At 46.1% G+C, this 24,000-nt stretch overlaps 1 protein-coding gene across 2 annotated transcripts in view; it reads left to right on the top strand.

Moving 5' to 3' along the window:
* The window catches only part of bahcc1b (BAH domain and coiled-coil containing 1b), a 56,326-nt gene that overhangs the window by 32,207 nt on the left and 119 nt on the right, over positions 1 to 24,000 (top strand). The window contains exons 9-28 of one of the 2 annotated variants that reach the window (XM_031291274.2): positions 966 to 1,156; positions 1,776 to 2,148; positions 3,122 to 4,057; positions 6,964 to 7,130; positions 7,647 to 7,783; positions 8,123 to 8,227; positions 10,974 to 11,052; positions 11,204 to 11,390; positions 12,005 to 12,172; positions 13,247 to 13,393; positions 13,934 to 14,178; positions 16,018 to 16,183; positions 16,394 to 16,511; positions 17,039 to 17,114; positions 17,238 to 17,346; positions 17,439 to 17,555; positions 17,661 to 17,798; positions 19,164 to 20,602; positions 21,512 to 21,748; positions 22,286 to 24,000. The exon at positions 22,286 to 24,000 is cut by the window's right edge and continues 119 nt beyond it. In XM_031291274.2, the coding sequence (XP_031147134.1) occupies positions 966 to 1,156; positions 1,776 to 2,148; positions 3,122 to 4,057; positions 6,964 to 7,130; positions 7,647 to 7,783; positions 8,123 to 8,227; positions 10,974 to 11,052; positions 11,204 to 11,390; positions 12,005 to 12,172; positions 13,247 to 13,393; positions 13,934 to 14,178; positions 16,018 to 16,183; positions 16,394 to 16,511; positions 17,039 to 17,114; positions 17,238 to 17,346; positions 17,439 to 17,555; positions 17,661 to 17,798; positions 19,164 to 20,602; positions 21,512 to 21,748; positions 22,286 to 22,495 (5,345 nt within the window). In that variant the 3' untranslated portion in view covers positions 22,496 to 24,000. Of the gene's footprint in view, positions 1 to 965; positions 1,157 to 1,775; positions 2,149 to 3,121; positions 4,058 to 6,963; positions 7,131 to 7,646; positions 7,784 to 8,122; positions 8,228 to 10,973; positions 11,053 to 11,203; positions 11,391 to 12,004; positions 12,173 to 13,246; positions 13,415 to 13,933; positions 14,179 to 16,017; positions 16,184 to 16,393; positions 16,512 to 17,038; positions 17,115 to 17,237; positions 17,347 to 17,438; positions 17,556 to 17,660; positions 17,799 to 19,163; positions 20,603 to 21,511; positions 21,749 to 22,285 lie in introns of both variants that reach the window. The other variant, XM_031291271.2, reaches the window with a different exon arrangement.

Here is a 24,000-nt window from a genome sequence, read left to right as displayed (position 1 = left end):
TGTCAGTGGGACCGTGTTTTATAGCTTCGTTAATGGGAGCAGCTATTCCGTTGCCCCACTCCTGCATGTGCCTGGCATTATGCAAACCATTTTAACTGGCGTTCATCTCTTTTGTGGTGGAGCACTGGACTTTGTGTGTATGTGGACATCCAAAGTTAGTTGTGCTCATGTCTGGAATAACATGAGACATTGCTTAGTGTTAAGGGTTGTGCATCTCAGCCATTGCTAGAGAGAGAAAAAAAGTGTGTGTGTTTGCGTGTGTGTGTGTGTGTGTGTGTGTGTGTGTGTGTGTGTGTGTGTGTGTGTGTGTGTGTGTGTGTGCGTCAACGCTGCTTTGCAAACAGGCTGTGAAATTTAATTATCTCCCGCCTCCTTTGCCTCGCTCCGTGGGAGTTCCTGCAGAGAGGGGAAGTGCATCCACTGAACCCTTCCCCTGGGAAACATTAGCCCACTCAGGCTAATCTCACAGAACAAAGGTTCCCAGCGACAAGGCAGCCAAGGAGGGGTGTGTGTGTGTGTGTGTGTGTGTGTTGTGTGCGCTCAGGGTGTAGCTTTGAAAAAAAAAAGTGTTTCCCTGAATAGAGAAACACCATCATTAGAAACAGTAGGTGAATGGAGAAGGTGAAGCATGCATTCATTGATTGTGTCTAAGGCCAATATTCAGCTCATACAGGTCACAGTCATTACATCTTTAGTTAAGGTGGCTGAGCCCCTCTGCAATCCCACATTTTCAACTCACAAGAGCAGTTCAAGAGTCCGTTGACGCATTTTCTCTTTTTGACTTTTCTGCGTTGCTGCCGTCGTGAAAATATTTCTGTCCCGACCATTTTGCTGGTTATTTATTCAAAAGTTTAATGGTTGTAGTTTGCCAACAGGACTGTCTTACTTTCTTCTTATTTTGTACCAATTTTCTATAATTCAAATCAAACTAAATGCTAAACAATCTTTTTCGTTTCCTACTCCAGACGTTCTGGAGCAGTCAGGTCTGTGGCCCCCTGTGTACGGAGGCAGAGGCCCTCCTTCTCACCTGCAGCATCACCCTGTCTACTCCCGCTCCTCATTCCTACAGCAACAGGAGCTGTACGCCCTGCAGCATCAGCACCACCAGCAGCAGCAGCGAGCCATGGAGCACATGCAGCGCCACTCCTTAGGACAGGTACCAATACTAACACAACCCACACACATTTGAAGAGAGGTTACATTTGAGTCTAAACCTGTGAAATCCTGTTAACATATTGTGAAACATTTGTGAGAATAAGGAAGTGTGGAAATGTTTTTACTCAAGCCAATGTTCATCTAAGATACAGCTGTGCTTATCATTTGTTTGGTATTAACAATAGATTGTTTGATCTCCCAGCATAGATTTCTCAACACTAAAAGAAAAGCATATGCAAAGTCACACTGAGCAATGATTATTTAAGCCAATGACTTCGTTTTTTTGGTAAAAGGTTTGATAAAGTTGGCGTGGTGCTTTTGCACTCTCACATTGCCAGATAATTTGGCAATCAAACAGCGTGGCTGACACTGTGACTTCTTTTTTCAAGGCTTTTCTGTCAGAAGAGTTTTTGGGTATTTCTGTTTATGTATTGTGTTAAACTACCCCTTGTCCTATTTATTTTAAGAAAACTGCTGCATATTCTAACATCAAGAAAGATGACATTTTGAGATCATTTTAGATAAAATAAGTGGGTTAAATTGCAATGGTTGAAATGTTTTAATTAATATGAAATATGTATTCATGCTAACATTTTGAGGATTATTATCCTCTTCCACAGAGAAAACACGAGGAGCATGCTATCACTATAGAGGACTCTCCTCACGAATCTTCCGCATCCAGAACTCCCTCCTCTTCGTCCAACACCTCCTCTAATGTGGCCAAACCCTTTTCACACACCCCTCCTCCACCCAAGACGCCCACGCCGTCTCCGGGAATGTGTCCCAGCAGCCGCCGATCCCCCTGCTACCACTCCCCGTCCAGGCGACCTCACCCGCCAAACCCTCTGACCCCTGCACCGAGCCCGGCTGCGGCGGCACCCCGCTCCCCGGCACTCAGTCCTGCTCCCTCACACCTCTCTAAGGGGCTGGAGAGGGGCAGTGACAGAGGAGAGGGACAGCCACCTCAGGACTACCCACAATCCCTAGAGCCAGGTGAGTGTGGAGAAGTCTGTAGGATGGTTAACAAATGCAATGTCTGAATTTAAAGAAGAACTTTAGTCGAACAGTCAGATAACAAAAATAAACAGCGAACAGAGAGACAAGGCAACGACACAGAGATAGAGAGAGTAATGTGAGACAAAAAAAAGAGGGAGAGAGAGAGACGAAGAGTGCTGCTGCAGAGATGTAGCACCGGCCTTTGAAGCATGGTATTCTTTTGATTTTGCAGAAATTGTTTGAAGCATGGCTGATCCCTTGCTTGTTGTGTCCTTGAGTGTGTGTGTGTGTGTGTGTGTGTGCGAGCAAGCGCGCATTTTTTTCTTTCTGTGAAAGCTAAAGAGGGACAGCGGGCAGGTCAGCCATTAAGGTCAGAGAAAGCATATGGGCACTCAGTGTGTATGTGTGACCTGCCAGCGTGCACATGTGTGTGTCTGAGCTTGCATGTGTGTCACAAAAGGAAGGTCAGTGAAATCTTCACAGACAGGCCCTCCTTATCCTTCAGGGGTCCTTGAGAAGTACAGGCGGAAGGGTACGCATTCATCTGGCCGTGTTGTCAGGAGGCGGAGGGATACCATCAATAATAAGAGCGCAGGGGTGACAGGGCCGGCGCTGAAAACGGCAGGGTGTCATCAATATCCCACATAGATCTATCCACTCACTCACACACACACACACACACTCCTACATACACATACAGTACATATAATATACACTACTGTACACATACACATATGAGCACACACACTCCCTGTGTTGTCTGCACCCTGCTGTCAGTGTATTATTCCAACTGTAATCACATGTTTCATCCTGTCTGCCTACAAAGAATGGCAATGAATTTAGGGGAAAGGGCCTGACTGAAAGTTTTTTTGTAGATGCTTATAAATGTTATGTACAGTTTGTCAGATTGAGTAAACCATTTTATGTCAAAGACCTATTTCACCTTTGCTTTTTTTTAACTTTCTTCCAGACCTACCACCTGTTTATACCTACCCTCCGATCACCATGGGTTACAAGGCCGGGCCATCGCCCCCTGAAGCTCGATTGGCTGAACAAGCCACAGTTGAGGCAGAGCCAGCACAGCCAGACTCTAAGTCCCTCCCACATCCATGTCGCATCACCAAAGAAGAGGAGAGAAAGGAAGCAGAGGATGGGAGAGACTGTGAAGTGTTGGAATCCCAGAGTGGAGTTGCAGAGGAGGAGGAGGAGGAGGAGGAAGAAAGGAGGGTGGAAGCCAAAGAATGCACCGAACCCGAAAGCACGATTTCTGGATTGCCGCCATGGCCTTCCCCAGCTCCCGTCCCAGATCCAGCCTGCCCAGCCACAGCCACAGGCAAAGCCCTAAAAGTAGAGCTCTCTATGGGTTGCCTGGGCCAGAAGGCTGACCTGGAGGAGCCCCAACTATCCAAAGAGCAGGAGGATGATAAGGAATGTGGAAAAGAGGACATGGAGGAGGATGAGGGAGAGAAAATGAGGCCTGAACCAACAGAATGTACTTACTCTGTGTTTGTAGAGGAGGAGAAGGAGGAGGTAGAGGATGATGGGGACAAAGATGGAGAGAATGTAGAGGTGGTTGAGGATGAGAAGGAAGAGAAGGGGAGTGGGATGAGTCCAGGGGAGGACTCTGTGGAACTAAAGTGTAACTCTCCTCCTCCTTCCCCATCCTCTGACCCCGTCCTCCCTCCCGCGGCAAGCACAGCAGCCCAGCTTCAAGGGGCCTACATGTGGAGCCTGGAGCTCCTGATCGCCGCAGCTCTGTGCGCCACCAGAGATGCCTTGTACCCACCAGTACCTGCTGTCCAGGCCCCAAGCCCTCCACCACACCACGGTATGGAGATACTGGGAGAACTTGCCGAGTTGGAGATCCAGCAGAGGAGCAGGGAGAGCAAAGAGAAAGACTCTGAGGGTGAGTTCATTTGAAAATGCATTGCTTTGTTTTTGTGGCCTTTAAACCTCATTTACATATCTTACATTATTTGCCTCTTTCAAAACCTTTAAAAGTTTATGAAATGCTTGTGAAATAAAAACCAAAAATGTAGAAATGCCCCCAATAATTCAGTGTATCATTTTAATACAGAAAACAGTAAAAAGGACCAAAATGCTAAAAAAAAAGGAAAGAAAAAAAATGTACCCTACTTCTTTCTTGCCTGCATGCACGCACAAACACACACACACACACACACACACACACACACACACACACACATTTCCCACTAACTGTCCTGCTTTCTTTCACAACTCAGATTCTGTGTTCCTGCCCATAGACCATATTCTTCCCTCTGGGAAGTGTGTGTGTGTGTGTGTGTGTGTGTGTGTGTGTGTGTGTGTGTGTGTGTGTGTGTGTGTGTGTGTGTGTGTGTGTGTGTGTGTGTGTGTGTGTGTGTGTGTGTGTGTGTGTGTGTGTGTGTGTGTGTGTGTGTATGTGTGTTTGGGGCGACACAGATATGGACAAACAAGCCATGCTTTAGACACAAGCCAGGACACACACACACAAACACGTGCTCAGCCCAGTGTGTCCCTCAGGCTCTGGCGTCTTGCTTTGCTAATTAGACCCTTTCCTTTAAAACACTTCTCCTGTAAGCGCTCCTATTTTCCTCTCATCCCTCTGAGAGAAAGTGTTTTTATTTATGCCAGCATCTGGGTGTGTATGTTTGCCTGTATTTGTGAGTGTATGTGCACGCCTGTGTGTGTGTGTGTGTGTGTGTAAGCTGTTAAGTAATCCCAGATGAATCCCTGCTCTATGTGTCTCTCCACCAGGCTGCCGCCCCCCCGTCCTCTCCTCCCTCTCCTCCTCCTCCCCCCCCCACCTGCTTCTTCTTTTTCTTTTCTTTTTTTTATTAAACCAATGTAATCTTGTGTGTAAATCCTGCCTCTGCGAGCCTTGTCGACAGAATTAATAAGTGTAAAAATCATAAGTCGCTCTGCAGCCAGCATGTGCGTGCGCGAGATTCAGAGTGTGTGACTGTGCATTTGTTTACATGTAAGTGCACGTGCTTGGCATGTGTAATAGGTGTGAAATCAATAAGTCCTGTCGTGGCGTGGAAAACGTTCCCCAAATTGCAAAACATTTATTTAAAACCTGCTCCGTCCCCGCTGCATGGAATGTTATTAATACCGCTCGTGGTGTTTTTTGTCATCCTGAATGTGTTTGGGAGATGAAACTGATCCCAGACTGATGCATTTATGCCGCTCCTTGACGCGGAAGGATATCTCAGCCATTCGCTGGAGATCGCAATTACAGATTAAGGAATCAAGAGATACTCTCCCCTCCAGTGTAAATTAGCAACATTGCTTCTATTTACACGGACAGAGGAGCTGTTTGTGTCATAGTCTCTTTTATTCCTTCACATTTCCTTTTATATTGAAATTTCAGCTCAATAAACTTCCTTAATGGCCTCTAATGACAACTAGGCCCATATCAACTGTAATGGTTTTTAATTTTCCTCCACTGTTTTTGTTTTACCCCCTGAAATCCTCTGTGCCGCCTCTTATTACACCCTTCACTCTCTTTAGGGACACAGTATGGTGTTATTAGTGTGCAAAGAAGTGTGTGTGTGTGTGTGTGTGTGTGTGTGTGTGTGTGTGTGTGTGTGTGTGTGTGTGTGGGGGGGGGTGGTATACTGTGGGCGGAAGGTATCTATTGATTGTGGCCATCCTCCAGGATACTAAACAAGGCGTAGTGATGTCAGTGGTGATGTCATCCTGTCAGGGTAATCGGAGCGTGCCATTGGCTCAGAGGTCTGACAGATGAGATGGCATTGACCTCTGCGAGCCAGGACAGGACAAAGCCCCGTCTCTCAGCTCTTTTCTCTCTCTCTCTCTCTCTCTCTCTCTCTCTCTCTCTCTCTCTCTCTCTGAGGAGTTACCTGTCGTTCTCACATGCGTTTGTTCCTTTGTTCGCGCTCTCATTTTGAAAAGAAAATCTCGCTTCACAGATGAAGACTCCATCCTTCCCTCTTGCCCTCTACTTTCTCCTCTGTTTACCGCATTTCTCTCTCCATCTCCCACTCCCACTCACACACAGGTTTTTAATAACGTCAGATGTCAGTGAATAGGCCTTGCAGCTCCAGTGCACAGACTGACAGTGATCCTCTCCTCTCCTCTCCTCTCCTCTCCTCTCCTCTCCTCTCCTCTCCTCTCCTCTCCTCGAAAGGGGAAATTGGATTCTGTCCATGTCCATAATGAGGAGGTGTTGGAGAATAAATAGATAGCTCAATAAACACTTTGCCTCTTATTGCTTCTCCTCCACTTTACTCCCCATCCCCTCCCTCCTTTCCTCTCACTGCGTTGCACTTCTCCTCCTCCTCTCTCCTGCCGTCGTTCTCCTTCTCTCCAATTCTCCCTCACACACTCATGCAGTTTGCCCATGTCTGCGCAGCTCAGCGAAAATGTTGTAGGTGCTCATGTGTGTTCAGAATTAGTGTGTTTTCTGTGCATAGGTGTGTGTGTGGACTGTCTCATGAATATTCTGTTTCATCTGCTGGTGCTGTGACAATGACAGAGTTAATGACAGTGACAGATGTAGAGATCGTTCTCTCCCACTCCCCCTGTGTGTGTGTGTGTGTGTGTGTGTGTGTGTGTGTGTGTGTGTGTGTGTGTGTGTGTGTGTGTGTGTGTGTGAATGATTAAGCAGGAACACCAGTATACATCAAATAAACTACACAGCTAATATCATAAATATCACCACTTTTCAAGGCACGTGTTTCATCGTTCCTAGAAATAAATCCATTCAGCGTACAGCCTGTTTTATAACGCTGTGTCAGCCGCTATGTGATATACCAATCTAAACCGAAACAATCCGTCTCCGTGCAGGTGAGGACATGCTGACCTTTGACCTCCACAGTCTGGCCACGCTGGCGGCCGCCCGTGCCCTGGAGATGGGGGGAGGGGTTGTGGGTGTGGGGGCGGACCAGCAGTGTCCAATCAGGAAGAGGCTCAACCTGCGCAGGAAGTGCAGCTGGACGCCTCGCCACGAGCCGGTGAGGCTTTACTGAATGTGTATTTTGTGCTTTTGAAGTGAAATAAGATTTATATTTTTCTATGGTTAAATCTTGCAGTTTTGTCAGTTTTGTCCACAAAATGTTATTTCAATTCGCCAGAAATGTTTTACCAGTTCCATAATTAGTGAAATTGATGTGAGACTATATGAACACCTGATGTGGGGTGGATCAAAATTTTCTTGAAAAAGTCCCAGAAATAAAGTTGGCTACAGCAAATCTATATTTAATATACTTCGTGTTAATTTAAACAAAAAAATGTATTTCATTAATACTTTTGAGCAGAAATGGTCCACATATCTAAACCAAAGTGACCAAACTTCTAGTTACAGAAAAATCCATCCAATCATCAAGCTGCCCAAACACAAGCTGGCTATACTTCACATATCCAATGACTGTTGAACTCAGTTTGTGTTCAGCATTGAAATTCCCCTACTGTGTGTGTGTGTGTGTGTGTGTGTGTGTGTGTGTGTGTGTGTGTGTGTGTGTGTGTGTCAGGTGTGCCCAGTGAAGGGCTCCATGGAGACGATGGGAGGGGAGGAGCTGGCCATGCGTGTCCAGCTGGCTGAGCTACAGCGCCGCTACAAAGAGAAACAGAGAGAACTGGCCAAGCTACAGAGGAAACACGACCACCAGTGAGCAGAGACAACACACACACACACACACACACACACACACACACACACACACACTTTTTTTGTCTATATTGAGCCGTGCATTCCAACATTCACATTTCTGCTGTCATGCTGCATCCTCCTGATTTATCAGGACTTGCTGCCTGCTCTTACCTAATGCAGTTTGACCTGTAACCGATACAAGTTTCCTCCTGATTTCTCCTGCTGTCTGGACTGCATATTTGATCTCTCTCTCTCTCTCTCTCTCTCTCTCTCTCTCTCTCTCTCTCTCTCTCTCTCTCTCTCTCTCTCTCTCTCTCTTGCTTCCTCTCCTCCTCCTTTTTGTCTTCCTCTCTGCAGGAAAGAGGAGACATGTCGTAGCCCTGCCCGCCGGCGGCCCGGCCGCCCCCGCAAGCGCAAGTCCACCCCCGGCCCAGCTGCTGCCGAGAGCTCCAAAAGACTCAGGTCAGTTCTCTGATATTGCGTCAGTATAATCAGTGTGATTGGCAAGCCCAGCTCATTCATCCTGATTTCTGTTTGTGTTCCTAGTGAAAGGCACGCTTGATTTTCAAGAAGTTCTTCTTTAGCTGAATTGATTCAAATGCTCTATAGCTGATGATTTGCTTGATTGGGCACTGGAAGGAACTGCTCACACACAAGTGCGCACACACACCTCGCACACGCGCACACACACAGTGTGTTGGGATAGGAGTTGTGAGCTGGGTGTGATTTTAAATGAGAGAAGGTAATGGAGATGAGACCTTCATTAATCATCATTAATCACTTTTAATCATATTTATCACTTGCATTGATTATGTCCTGATTCTCTGTGAACCTCGAGCATATATTAATACAGCCGGACAAAGTCCCGATGTACAGTTATTACAGTGATAAACGACTTAACACCACCCCCACCCGCTGCAACACACAACCACACATTATTCAACACCTTCGACACGCACACTTTCATGCTAACACACATTCCCGCACATTGCTGGAGACACACACTCACACACACACACACACACACACACACACAGCCAGTGTTCAACACTCATAATGATAAATGTGTTTTCTCATGCTGCCCCACCTCTGTTAGCATGTGCACCCCTCGCCTTGATAAAATGATTAGAGAAACTCAGGGTTTGTCACGGTTACCATGATTAGAAAGCGCTAATGAAAGTGACAATGAAAGGCTTTAGTCATACATGCTGGTACAACACACACACACACACACACACACACACACACACACACACACACACACACACACACACAACTTGTTTAATTAGTAGCGCTGGCCGCTACGTGCCTGAGCAGCATTTCTGTTGTTATTAACAAGCAATGTATCATTTGTTTACGCTTTCATCTTCTCTAAGGAGTTGTGGGTTGAAATTAAACAGCGAGAGAGTGAGAGCTAGAGAGGCATTGTAACGTTTCCAGATCCCTCTTGATACACACATGTACACTAAATGGCCAAAAGTATGTGGACATCTGAGCATCTTTACGTGATTGTTAAACACGTCATTGCCAACCACAGAAATGAATATACTGCTATTAACAGCCTCCATTCCTTTTGGTAGGCTTTTCATCAATAACCTGCCTGCAGGGGTTTGTTCCCATTCAGCCACAGGGGCATTACTGAGATTGGCCACTTCTGTCAGACAGAAAAGGCCGTGGCATGCTCGAAACAAACACAATGTGTCATCCAACCACATCTTAAGGCAAAAGTGTTTATAGCAGTTATGAAAAGCCACACTTTTGAAAGTGAGATAAAAAAATAAAAAAAGCCTGCTGTCATAGAATTGGCCAAGACACGATAATCGTTCAAATATGGATAACAGCGCACACTCAAAGACATGAAGGTTACTTCCTCCCCTCTGCTCATCTGGCCAGTCACTGCGCAAAGTGGGCGTGATTGTCGTATTGTCAGTTTTAGAAAGTTACAGAAATTGTCAGATTGCAATTCCAGCTTCTGAAAGGTGTGGGGGGAGGTGGTTTCCGCTGCTGTTCAATGATCCGAAAAGCACTGCGTTTAAAGCATTCTGATGCCTTGAGGCCTGACTGACAGACAGCATTCCAATTCATCCCAAACGTGTTGGATGGAGTCGGGGTCAGGGCCCTGTGCAAGCCTGCCAAGTTCTTCTGTTGCAGCAAAGTTGGGAGTACACTATTGTCTAAAATATCATTGAATGCTGCAGTATTAAGATTTCCCTTAACTGTACATAATCCAAACCATGAAAAACCATACATACCTTTTTGGCCACATACTCTAGTGAACAGAATGTACATTCACACTAATCGTACCGTTGGTGAGGCTGTGACATGATGTGAACTTTACTGGGGCTTAAAAGCTCAGAGGGGTCAAGGTAAAAAGTCAGGAAAGGGGGGGGGATGGGGAGGAGATTGTGGTTTGGATAGATAGATGGACAGATCTTTCAGATATTTTAGATATTTTTTTTAGCTAGAAGGATCCTCTCCTCTCCTCTCCCCTCCCCTCCTCTGCTCTCCTCTCCTGGGAGCGGAGATGCTGAGAGCTAAACCTTCCCTCTGTGGGAATATAGGATTCACCTGCCTCAGACACCAGCTGCTTACAGAGAGTGTGTGAGTGTGTGTGCTTGGCTGCCTGTGGTGTGAGAGAGCATGTATACAATGAAGGAATGACAGACAGAGAGAGAGAGAGAGAGAGAGAGAGACAGAGAGAGGAAGGGAGGAGTAGTGTTCAATAGAGGTTAGTGTTTATCGATCGAGCCCTGAAGCTCCGGTCAACGGACAGACTCCCCCGAGACTGCTTCATCTCTCTCTTGCTCTCTCTCTCTCTGTCTCTTTCCCTTCCCCCTCAACCATTCTCCTCCTCCTCCCTCTGTCTCTCTGTCTCTTCTCCACTCTCCTTCACACCAGATAATTCTTATCCTTTCATGTGGTGATTCAGCAGAGTTTCAAATTCGCACGGCCACTGAATATTTCTGTGTTTGCCGTCAAACTGCGCAGCCGGTCGGCAGAGCCTGTCTCTTACCGCATCAAAGTTATGAGACGGAGAGGAAGAGTGGGGGAGAGAGTGAGACAATGAATGAACCCGATTGAGGAGAGCAGAGAGCCATATTAGCCTTGAAAGGGAAGAAATATGTGATCAGATTGATTCTGTGATCTGTTTTATATATGATACATAGTCATTTAAGTGCGTCTCTGCTGTGTTTTTTTATGATTCCAGAGCCGGGTTGAATTTACTAGAGGAAAAAGCCAGGAAGAAAATGTCCAATCACGGCTTCAACAGCCTCAGCTCTGCACAGGTGGGTCTCTCTCTGCGGCCTCTTCTGATTCATCCACACACACTGACAACCACTTCCTGCTGCCAATGTTTTTTTTTCTTCCCTTTCCTGGATATTTCAATTAGCTGAAAGAAATGAGTCAATAATAAGCTTTTCCGCTCCCCGTCTACAGATGAAAGCTCGCTGTAAGCACAGAGGTCGGCCCAGCGCCCTGAGCTCCAGGCTGGCCAGGCGGGTGACCCAGCTGAAGCAGAAGGCTGCGGCCCAGCGTGGTGTACCGTCGGCAGGCATGCTGCACTGCAGAGGGACCCATGGTGAGGAAGGCTCCTCTAAGAGTCACTGCAGACAAGGAAGAAAAGGTGGGTACAGAGGGAGCATATATATATATATATATATATGTATATATATATATATATATATATATAGCTGGTTTGATTTGCATTGATATGGATCTTATCTCAGTTAGCTATTAGGCTAACTGAAATAAAACCATGCCAATCTCTAGGTATGGTGAAGGGTATGTGATGAGGTGGGGCTACTTTAATTTCAAAGGCCAAGTGAACTTTATCAGGATGCATAGTATCCTGGATCCATGAAATAACTGGCCTTTAAAAATAAAAATATGCCTTCCTCTATGGAAATTTAACATAGGGGTATGTATAATTATGGCCCCTGTATTTTAAGGAAGAACATTTATTTATTTACAATACATTATTCATTCACAAAACAAATTGGTGTTCTCAAAGGTTGGATTTTTCCTCATTTTTTTAATTAAGGCATTAAGATCAATTTCCAAAAGATGATTTTTTTATTCCTCTTTTTAGTCAACTTTAGCATGGGTATGAATACTTATGAGCAGCACTGTATGTATATATATATATATATACATACATACATACATACATATAGACACTTGTTGTCCATTAAGTCGCACCCTAAAACTAAACTGCCCCTCCTACTGTTTATCCATCAGACCTGCAGCAGGACTGGGCAGCTGGTCAGACTATGAAGAGGAAGAGGGGTCGAAAGCCCAAAGCGCTGATGGGCGTCAACACAAACAGAGCACACCACAAGAACAACCGGATCTTCGAGAAACAGGAAGTCAGGGAAGAGAGGAGTGACAGCGAGAGCTCAGAGCGCGGTGAGTTACAGTACAGGTCACACACAAGTATGAGTCAGAAACAATGCTGATTTGGCTGATGGCTCAAAGAACACCGAGCAGACATTGTAAGATTTTTGCTGTGTGTGTGTGTGTGTGTGTGTGTGTGTGTGTGTGTGTGTGTGTGTGTGTGTGTGTGTGTGCGCGCGCGCACATGTGAAGCGTCTGAGAGTGAGATGTCTGCCGTCATCAGGGGGCCCTCCTCTCACTTCACAGCTCGTCTGTCACTCCGTTAAAACCGTTAACGACTTGCCACAGGCATGCAACACAGCCACCTCTGCCCTCAATGCCATACGGTAACGTGAGCTCACTCTGGCCCCGTTCAGAATCTCACACCCCCGGTCTTACCCTCTAGTCCTCACCTCCCCAACCTCGTGAAAGTGCCCTCCTCGGAGGCTTGAGTTGAGGAGAAACAATCACACTCTTTGTGACTTTTAAACAAATGCCTCACAGGAGAGGACGGTTTGATATAAAACTAACAAAACTTAAGGAAAACGCCAGAATCCGACTGACCTTGTGGCCTTGATGGCAAAGAGACGTAGTTGTTGAATGTTTGTGTGAGTGCGTCAGTGTTTGTGTGTGACCGAGGCAAAGTGTTGACGCGAACGCCATGTAAGTGACAAGTGTGTCAGAGATGTGTCGACACCCGACACGACCCCCGCAGTCAGCGACACACACAGCTGCCAATAACAATCTGTGTGTGTCCCAGTTTGTATGTGCGCTGCATATGTGCATGTGTGTGTCAACATTTGCTTCCCGTCACTGCAGTTAAGGAACAAGCTGCGCATTAGTTAGCAGTTAGTGCAGCTTGGAGTTAATATGTGACAAAATATCCCACCTAAAAACCCTCCGAGAAAAGTTTGATCAAACATTCACCATCAATCAACGGCGAAATTTCATCTCATATGACTTTTGTAATTGTGTGCATTAAGCCACAGGCTTCTAAACTGAACTATAGATGCTAGAGGAATATCGAAAGCTTGCTGTCAATACAGTGTTTACATTTAGATCACTTGAAGCTCCCTGGCTGATCATATTGATGTTGTGATTCCACAGAGGAGGAGGACGGCAGCTACGAGAGCGAAGGTGGAGCCGGTGACATCAAGATTAGCTCATCCTCTAAAGAAGCTCCTGCAAACCCTGCCGGGATTGTGCCTTTTTCATCGCAGTCCTCCAAGCTCCAAGCAAACCAGAAAGCCAGGAGTAAGACACTAGGGCCTCCCGGTGAGACCTGCTGTCACCCTGTAACTTTGTGACTTTCACTTTTTGACATGTTATATGCTTCACTTTTTGTAGTGAAGCATATAACATGATTTTCTTAGGGTTTAGAGAAATCTTTGTCCATCTTTAGTTTTGAAAAGGAAAAAAATCTAAAAAGATAAACTTGGAACCTTGTTTTTAGCTGAACCGCTGTTCAGCTAAAAACAAGGTTGAGTTCAGGTTTCACCCAACCAACTACCTTTATTCTAAAATAGGACCAGAAAGAAAAGAAATCATATACGTGATGATTGATATGATGGCCAAGAAATTACAGGAAGTCTTTGTTCATTACTTCATCTTCTAGAACAATCTAATGTGATCAGAGAATTGTGTCAGATGTTACGTGGCCTCCAAGACCAGAAAAACCTTCTTCCCTTACCTCCTGTTAAACAATATCTTTGACTATATCTGATCTAATATTAGATAGATATTGACATTTTAGCGACCAGTACTAATTTCTAATGATGTCCCCTTCACCCTCAGGCACAGGGAGCGTGCCCAGTGCAGATCAGAGGAGAGTGCCCAGAAGGCCGTGCCTCCCTAACACAGAAAGGGGACATCCAGACCACCAGGGGACCAACAGAGCGTCTCTGCCCAGCTGGGGTGCGTCGTCAGTGGGCTGCAGCTTTGGGGATGGCCTGGGGAACCATGGAGCTCTGACAGAGGCAAACAGGTCCAGCAAGGAAGCCGTGAGGAAGAGCTCATCAGGGCAGGGCATTCTGGGAAAGGTGAGGACCAGTGATTGGGTGGTGACTTGTAACCTTACTGTGACACAGCAATATTTTACTTTTGCCAGTGACAAGTATTCAACTGAGTAAATTGCTCCCTGACAGCAGAGATTTGTGACACTGCTCTGTCACCTTTACACCCTCAAAACTTTGCATCTTGGATTTCTCTCCCCAGCTGCTTTATCTGCGTACTTCTGTGTAAATGATCAGGGGAACTTTACAGCATTGAGTTACAGTGGGGAAATTGCACTTTTAGGTTATAAAAACATGCACAGAACATATTCTGTCAATTGGAGTTCAATTATAAAGGACAATCAGCAACATTTGGAGTTTATATCTAATATCTAAATGTTCTTCTACCACATCCATTTAAGGGTGACAGAAGCTGTGGGCATGCTGGTTTTTTGTTCCCCCTGATTATTCACACAGAAGTGCATGGGAAAAGAGAACTGAGAGGGGAAAGGTGAGATGCAATTGCCAATTTTAGAGGTGTGACAGACAGGTTATATCATGAGTATTATGATAAGTTACTGCTGTCACAGAAATTACTCTTGAAATGAGTTAATGAGCAAAAAGGGATATGCTGTTTTTTGTGTAACGAACCCGACAGTGGTCAGGACGGGTTAGGTGAAGTTCAGATAGACTGGGAGTGTGAGAAGAAAAAAGGTGACTCAGATAAGGTCCTCCACTCCCTTAGGCCTTCTGGTGCATGCAAGTAAAGGCTGAGAAAAAGAGAAGCAAGGAGGATTTTTCAGGAAAGTCCTTGCCTCAAGTTCACTCCTTTTTTGTTGAAGTGAGCCGCACCCTGCCAGGAAGTTTGCTTATAACTAACGTACCAATAACTTTGACTCAGGGTAATGCTTAGCATCAGCTGTAAATCAGTCACTTTATCAAATATACTATTTGCTCTTGTGATAGGTGTGCGTTTGCATACGTGTCTGCTGTGTTAACACACTCCTGGCCTGTATTCGTGCAGGTTGCTGTTGCAGAGACACCCGCATTAATTTTAATGAGAGATGCCCCGAGGTTGCCTTAGTCTTTGACTCATTGTGAGGGAATGTCCAAAAACACATAACTCCAAACCAAACAGTGAAGTATAAAGATAATCATTGGCCATAACCCTACACACCCACACACACACACACACCCACACACACACACACACACACCACCAGCAGCAGCACAAAAGAGAAATAATCACCCATGCCCTCTGGTGACGAAACTTCTGTCACTAAAATATATGGTCTCCTGATGTGGAAAACTCCAAGAGACAACACACACACACATAACACACCATCTCTCTTGCATTGCATATTATGGTATTTTCTTTTGAAAGCTTAAATACAAGCAGAAACCTGTTGGGTGAGCTGACTTTCCATGATCAGTCTCAGACTAGCCTAAACTGGTCTGGAGATTGATTGTGTGTGTGTGTGTGTGTGTGTGTGTGTGTGTGTGTGTGTGTGTGTGTGTGTGTGTGTGTTGGTGAGAAAGCAAATCAGGGTTCAAGCTTCTATATTAGCAGGCGTCCATCTTGCTACACTGAAGTCCTACCAGTTGAAGAGCTGCAGTTATTACTGACTCTGACCTCTGACCTTTGAGTGAACGGTGGCAAGTGAAAAAAGAAAATCCTGCCGGCTTCATTAAAGCATCACATTACAAGAGCCGTTGCTGCCTGTGGTTGCTTTTCACTGATGAATTCACCACATCAGACTGGAAAATACTTGATTTTTTACCTGCAGATCCTGTTTACTTTAGATTAATTTCGGCATATAATGAAGGCATGAATGCTACCATATCCTGTTTTCTATCCACTGATGTCACATCCTGTTTCCTGTCTAGGCCAAGGGCCGCGCAGTGAGCCGGCTCCTGCAGAGCTTTGCAGCCGACGACGGCTTTCGGTTGGATGAGGAAAGCAGCTTCTCCGAGGGCGAGGAGGAGGAAGAGGAAGAAGAAGAGGAGTTAAAGTTGATCCATCTCCCTCCCAACATGCCTTGCAGAATACCTGGTAGGCATAAACAGTGACACATCATATATAATTACACACACACACATGTGGTGTGTAATTTCACACATGCATACACACCTCTTTGCCTTTTTGTCCATTCTTTTTCACTTCACATAGCAATTATTCATCACACTCACAAATGATGTACTGTATATCTCACACTTTATCTTCTCCATCCATCCATCTTTCTACCACGCCCTCCCTCCGCAGCCCTGCCAAACTGTGTGTTGAGTAAAGAGATGTTGGTGGACGGCCTGAAGATCCTGATTTCCAAGGAGGATGAGCTGCTGTACGCTGCCTGTGTCCAAACTCTGGACCTGCCTGACATGTAAGGCCCTGCTTCCCAGCTGTCTCACCACAAACCACCTCATCTAAAAACAAATCAGGGGAATCAGCAGAGTGACTATTTCACACGGCAACTGCAAATGTATGACCATTGTTTATTCCGTCATCTATTGATCCCACTACGAGAAGCATCCAAATCTGGGTGGATAACCACCTCGGCTTAACGATTTCCTGGGGGAAACCCTGGATTTAAGTACTAAAAAGACATATTGCAAGAAGAGATTTACAAAAGAGCTGAAACCTTAGCTAAGCGCTAGTTAAATGCATGACAGCTGTGTGAATCTTGACAAACAAGATGTCTAGACAACTACAAAGTCAAGACACACACCGGTGGCAGCCAACACAGCTGCCAGGGGAACAAATATCGGAGCACTCATGACAAAAACCCTATTTTGAAAAAGACAACCTTAAAATCTAACAACAAAAATGAAATAATAAGAGAAAAGAGAAAAGTTTGGTTCTTGAGGAATTTTATTTTCCATTCTTTTCGCTTTCCTTTTTTTCTCTTAGATTCAGTGTTGTCATCGAAGGGGAACGAGGAAATCGCCCCCGGATCTACTCGCTGGAGCAGCTACTACAGGAAGCTGTAAGTGTCGATCTAAAAGCTTACTTTTGCATCTATTACATTTTGTTGGTAGTTGTGTGGTGCTGGGTAGCTTTAACTAAAAACTCCACACGCGCTATACATATAATTTTGCGATTTTCCCAGGTGTTAGACGTGCGGCCCCAGAGCGAGGCCATCCTGACTGCAGGGACCCGAGTGTGCGCCTACTGGAGTGAGCGCTCTCGCTGTCTTTACCCCGGATATGTCCATCGAGGTGAGCGAGACGCACCGACAGCCTCACTCCGCGAACATACACTGGTGCGTTCCCAGCAACTCATGTCCACCGTCCTATGTGTTGTGCTTTAGGAGGTCCAGGTGAGGAGGAGAAGGAGGGTAGCGTCATGGTGGAGTTTGATGATGGAGACAGAGGAAGGATCTCCCTCGCAAACATCAGGCTTCTGCCCCCGGGATACCAAATCTGCTGTGAGTGTGACTTTAAAAATAAGGATGGAAAGAAAGAAAGAATGAAAAAAACACAGCGTGAATGAATGGAAATAAACTCCCCATTTAACAATTCTTCTCTGTCAGGTGCGGAACCCTCTCCAGCACTTCTGATCTCATCTGGTCACCGCGGCTGGCGAAGCTCGACCCACGAGAGGAAAGACACACCCACAGAGAAACCAGCCAATGAGGAGCCTGCAGGGAGGATCCAAGAGAAAAGACCAGGTGAGGGGGGAGGGGAACACACAATCCTCTATCTTTGTAATGTTTTGTTACTCTTCAACTAAGAGAGAAGACACACCAGCCCGATAATCGGGCGTTGGGCCGTCTGGCGAGGTCCGTGACTCGAGTCTGTTCCATGTGTCCCGTGCCGTCGGCCGTCATTTTGGCCGACCCAACATGTTCAGTCGGGGACAGAGCAGTCGGGACTCACCCGGAAATGGGGAGCGGATGATCATCCGCTCAAAATCTGACGAAAATCTTTTAAACTGACCTTTGTCAATCTGAAATGAAGACAGATTCAGCAACTGCATGGCCTATTTCTCGCTTAAAATGTTTTCAGAAACACGTTTCGGTGAACTATTTTAGTACAATATGAGATCGTATTCTGAACAAGCCGCCATGACAGTCTGGCTGTGAATTTCCGGAGAAAAAGAACCACGTGACACGTTCGTCCAATCAGCTGCCGGTTCTCATTTTCTGGGAAATAATCAGACTGTTAATGGAAACAATACAGAGCAGCGCTGCCTGCTGGTATGGAGACGTATTACGTTTCGCGCACGCGCAGAGCGTACGCTCAGGTCAGCGTCGCCTCAGTGTGTTCTGAGGCATTTTTTGGACCTCGAGACCTGACTGATCAGTCCGACTGGCTTTTCTGCCGACGGTCGGCCCGTCTGGTTGGTGTGTCAGGGCCTTAACACATAAACCTTGTGTAAAGATTTGCCCATTTAGAAGGTCATTTTAAATCAACATTACAAAGTCTTTAGTTTAATATGTGTAGGAAAGACTGGTTATCTATTTGAAAAGACAGTCTGCGGAATCAATCAACAAGCTTTAATATATGTTGCCTGAGAAGTACTGGTCTAACTAGTCAATGCACTCACAGACACACAGCCCTTCAGGCCATACTAAAATTCCCCAAACAAGGCCTCATTTACAGTTCCAACTGTCAACCACTTATCAGATGCCTCCAAGTCAGGGGACAGCACCGAGTGGAGGTTTATAAACCGAAAGACTCGTTAATTGAAATTCCTTGTTTGCCGCCTATCATTTAAACTCCACATGACCACATTAATCATGCTTTTACGAGGTGTCATCAGTGTGTTTTGTGTAGTTAAGCAACATACATCTCAACAACAACTCATCACAAACTCCGGTTGACAATAAAGCTGGATAGACAGACAGGTTTACCAGGTGTGTTGTAATTTGTGTAATGGATATGTCGAAACTTACCTGGCTCAGTGGAGATCAAAGAGATAAAGATATTAAGTTTCTCCAAAGCTCTTAGTTCCACAATTATCTCAGTCTGCTTATAACACCTGTCAGTTTATATTGATTATAACTCCTCTCTGTTGCCGGCTCCTTTTTCAGTTGGCAGACCGAAGAAAGTCCACTCAGTGCCTAAGACTGCCAGCATGCCAACATCAGTAACAGACACTGTAACCAAAGGTAACGCTTCCTTATTGAACTGGTCCGCGCCCAGGAAGAGACCGCCAGTTGACTTCTTCCTCTTCAATGGGATGTCTCGTAAGACCCAGAGGAGGATTCGAGAGCGAGACTTGGGGCTGTTTCATCGGCCCACCTCCCACCTTCTCGCACCCCCAATGCCTATCAAAGGCATCTTTGGCTCCCCTTTTGAAGGCGACTCATTCAGTAGCATCGCCAACAGCTTCTCTACTTTTAGAAGCGGTGGAAGCTCTGGAGCTGGGCGACCGGTTGCCACAGCAGCTTCCACTGGGGTCCGGGAGACCTCGTCCTCTGCTTGCTCCTCAGCTGTCACCATGGCAATGGCAGCTGGAAGCAGGAAGCCAGTGAGCGACCGCGACAGGAAACAGTTCCTGGTGAAGCTTGACCATGAAGGAGTGACATCTCCCAAAACAAAGAACGGCAAGGCCCTGCTTCGACTCGGGGGCAGTGGAGGAAAGGGAGGCAAGAGTCTCGCCTCAGCAGGAGCACCGCTGCGATACATCCACCCTGCCCTGCTGGTGAAGGATGGCAAGAAGGGAGGAGGGGAAAGAGATGGCGCTGGGGTCCGTTCTGAGCCTATTGTAAAAGGCAGCCCACCTCTGAGAAATGACCTTCAGTCAGCAGGTCTTGGAGTCCAAGGTGGGGATTACAGTTTGGACTACCCGAGTGACTGCCCCAGCTCTTACTCTGAGCTGGATGAAGATGATGGTCAGGATGCTGAAGCACCTAGAAGAAGTGCAGCAGACACGTCCCACCGCAGCGGGCGTTTTCTCTCCCGTCTCTCTGCCTGCTTCTCCTCATCTTCCTCCTCCTCTTCCTCCTCCGGCTCCATCTCCTCCTCGTCCCTCTGCTCCTCAGACAATGACTCCTCCTACTCCTCCGACGAAGAGTCCTCCTCCGTGCTGCTGCGCCGCGCACTGCTCCAGCAGGACAAACACAAGCACAGGCAGAACATGACCTCCGACCTCCTGAGCCCAGACCCTACCGCCTCCAGCTCCTCTCCCTCGGCCCCGGCCCCGGCTCACGGCTATGTGGCCAAAGCCAGCATGGCCGTCCCGGGGTCAAAGGTGAGGGCCGACAGAACAGAAGACAGGAAGGAGCTCATGTCAAAAGGAGGGGTGGGTAACAGTAGCACAGCTAAGAACCAGCTGAAGAGGAAAGAAGGAATTTCGAGCAGCCACCATCATAGGCAAAGCAGTCCTGTGAGCCAGCAGCCCAAACTTGGCTCCAAGGACCCGGCAACAGCTAAGAGGCAGCGGATGTCTTCCCCTGAGCCTCTGCCTAACATGGCTCCCCTTCTGCCAGGACGCCAGCTCTGGAAATGGTCCGGCAACCCCACACAGGTAGGACACTTTGGGTTGCATTTTAATGTTCTTTTTCCGTATCCAAGATGTTGAAGAGTTTGTTGTTTTACAAAGATATTTTTTTGTGTGTGTAAATATTCTCGTCACTGTACTGCAGAACTTGAGAGCATCTGCGATTTCTTGTAACTAAATCCCATTCCACTGAAACACAGTGTTTTCTCATAATCACACGTTATTATCTTGGTTAGGCTGTTTCAAAACTCTTGTCTTGGGTATCAGTAACCTACCTCACCTCACAATTTAAGTAGGTTACTGATTGTTGTTGCAGTTTCTGCCGTGTCACACCTTGATGACATACAGTAAATGTGATGTTTAAATATGATCTCTCTTTTCAGTGCTTATTCTGCCTCAATCTCTGTACATATTGGCAACACTATGAGGCTTACTCTCTGAATTTGTTATCCCAGCTATTAAGTCACGATCCAGATGATAACAGAACAAAACAGTTTGAGGAACCGCTGCCACTTTCAGCTTCCATTCTGCCGCGCTGTTTGCTTTGTAAACAGCGCGGCATCTGTCGACTGAGATGTGCAGCTTAAGAAGAAGCTAAAGGTGTGCACATGCCCCAACAAATGAAAATATGGAGCAGAAATAAAGGTGTGCTACCCATGTTATGGTTACTGTGATCATAATGTCTACATGACTTTCAGTACCATTGCCTTTAGGTTAAGAGTGAGTTTTTGGTGTGCTGGGAAACATACTCCTGTAACTCAATAGCATCAGTTAGTTATGATTGGTGTTAGGTATGATGTTTTGGCTTGGAAAGACATATTAAATCTTTGGTACAGTTGACTTATCTTATTCGATTTCTGAAATGAGGTTGGTGGTGAAACAAACCCTCCACACTGAATAAATTTACTGACTATTTTTACTCTCCTCCTCTGACAGAGGAGAGGTCTGAAGGGTAAAGCCCGCAAGCTTTTCTACAAGGCCATCGTGAGGGGCAAGGAGACGGTGCATGTCGGCGACTGTGCTGTGTTTCTGTCACCTGGCCGGCCCCAGCTGCCCTACGTGGGCAGAGTGGAGAGCCTCTGGGAGTCGTGGAGCTCCAGCATGGTGGTCAGGGTCAAGTGGTTCTACCACCCAGAGGAGACTCGCCTGGGGAGGCGACACCGCGACGGCAAGGTAAAGGCCAGGCAGTGCAAGTACAATTTCTAAAACGGGAATGGTTACAGTCCGTGACATTTTCATATACATATATTACCTCTTTGCTTCTTTTTATTCCCTGTTCCCATCTGATATGAATGGTTGAACAGCCACTTAATTCATGAAAACTGTTACCATTCGCAGTTCTAAATATTCAGTGTGAGGTGGGTCTTTCCCAGGAAAAATCTCTTCCACACAGGAAGTCATGTATTTAGCATTTCTGGCAACAGCAATAGTGGTTTGTTGGAATAAATAGAAAAGGAGCTGGGTAGTTAGCATGAGCAGCAACATCCACCGTGGCTGAGCAAACATAAAAGATCACCATTTGCAGAAACTCAAACGTCATCATGAGAAAACCCACGCTTAAAGACACGACAAATAAGGCATGTGTGGGAAGTGCAGAGTGAAAGCTGCACCAAAGATGTTGCCAAACAAAAACAACAATCTCACCACATTTTTAAGCTGGAATCTACTATCTTGCTGACTTATCAACCATTCTTCCTGTCTCTTTGCTAGAATGCCTTGTATCAGTCGAGCCACGAGGATGAGAATGACGTGCAGACCATCTCCCATCGCTGCCAGGTGGTCAGCAGGGCCGAGTATGACCACCTGATGTGTGAGCGTAAGCCCGGCAGCGCTGCGGACGACCTGTTCTACCTGGCCGGAACCTACGAACCAACCACGGGCCAGCTGATCAGCGCTGATGGCATGGCCATTGTGTCCTAACACCACCAGCTAGAGAGAAATCCAAATATTGAACCTGAACTCTGGAGTTGACTGCTTCCAGGATGGTCCTTCAGAATGGAGCTGGGGACAGAGGGGAACCAAGACAAAGAGTTTGGGCTCCGCGTATTGATCTGTCCCCTGTAAGAGAAGGAGCTAGCCCACTGGATGAGGCCCAACAGTACTGGCACTTAGAGGAGCCTGGTTTGTTCTGGGGGAAAGGTCTGATCCATGTCAGATTTAACCTCTTTATCTGATGTGGACTGAGGCTCCTTGTCGCAGCGGGAGTCTACAGCTTTCCCTGTGGCTGAAATAACAGAGTATCTCGTCCCCGCTACAAGATTACTGCAACAAAAGAACAGTAACCAAGGACATGAGCACTTTGGAGTACAGTCGCTTGGATATGCTATGGAGGGAGGGTGTCAGACTTGGCTTTCTGAAACAAAGACTCAGAGAGCGGGTGAGACTGTATGGTAAGGAGAGACTTACTGTAAACCACACTGGTTTGGAGGGTTTTTAATGGTCTTATACTGGTAGTTTGACGATGACAACGTGATTGGGAGATCCCCAACAGGACCAAAAAACACTGTAGTTCGGATTTTATGCGTAAGTGCGTGTATGTGTGTGTGCGTGTGTTTGCAGAGTGGCTGCGATGACCCTGTTTGGCATTTAATGAGCTCCAAGTAAATAGTGCTTTAGCGTGCACGTGTGTTTGTACTGTACGTGTGGTCATGCACGTGCACACCCTCATCAAGCAGGGATGACGTCGTGACACACCGTCAGTACTTCTCTAACACTCTGAAATAATTTGTTCTCCTGTCAAGCCATACACGTCAATACCTCTCTCTTGTATCCTCCTATTCATGTGCAAAGAAACATGTACAGGAAGTTGGATTGTTTATTTGAAATGTGCGTGCATGGGGGTGTGTGTGCGTGCGTGCGTGCGTGCGTGCGTGCGTGTGTGTGTGTGTGTGTGTGTGTGTGTGCACGCTTTGTACAGCATCATGTATAATATAACATGTTGTAAATAGTATACATTTATATTTGTTTCTTGTTTTTTTGCTGTTTTCTTTTGCAGAGAAGATTATTTTATTTAGATTTTTTTAGGGTGTGTGTGGGAGGGATTCGCGGGGGGGGGGTTCTGACAGAGGGAGGAGCTCGGGTTAGTTTCCTTCTCTCTCAATGCACTGAACAGGATTGTTGGAGGTTTGGATTTGGGGTCAAACTGTACAACTGATGTGAAGACTTTGTGGTTGTAAGCCCTGCTTTAGGCTTTATGTAGAAAGGGTGTTTGGAAAATGTTTTATAAGAAAATCAGAAAAAGGCTCTTTTTAAACGTGTCCAAATTCTTTTTTTTTCTCATTATTTACTCCGTTGGGTTTAAAATGTGCATTTCCTGTTGGGAGCTCTTTTTTTGTTTTTACTTTTTTTTTTTAACCAAATACTGGAAACTGAGTTTCTGCTGTTCTCTGATCCTAAAAGAATCTAGTTCTTCTTTATCTATTTTA

Source organism: Sander lucioperca, chromosome 22 (genome assembly GCF_008315115.2).
Source record: "Sander lucioperca isolate FBNREF2018 chromosome 22, SLUC_FBN_1.2, whole genome shotgun sequence".
Taxonomy (NCBI): domain Eukaryota; kingdom Metazoa; phylum Chordata; class Actinopteri; order Perciformes; family Percidae; genus Sander; species Sander lucioperca.
This window is presented reverse-complemented; position numbering and strand designations above follow the sequence as displayed.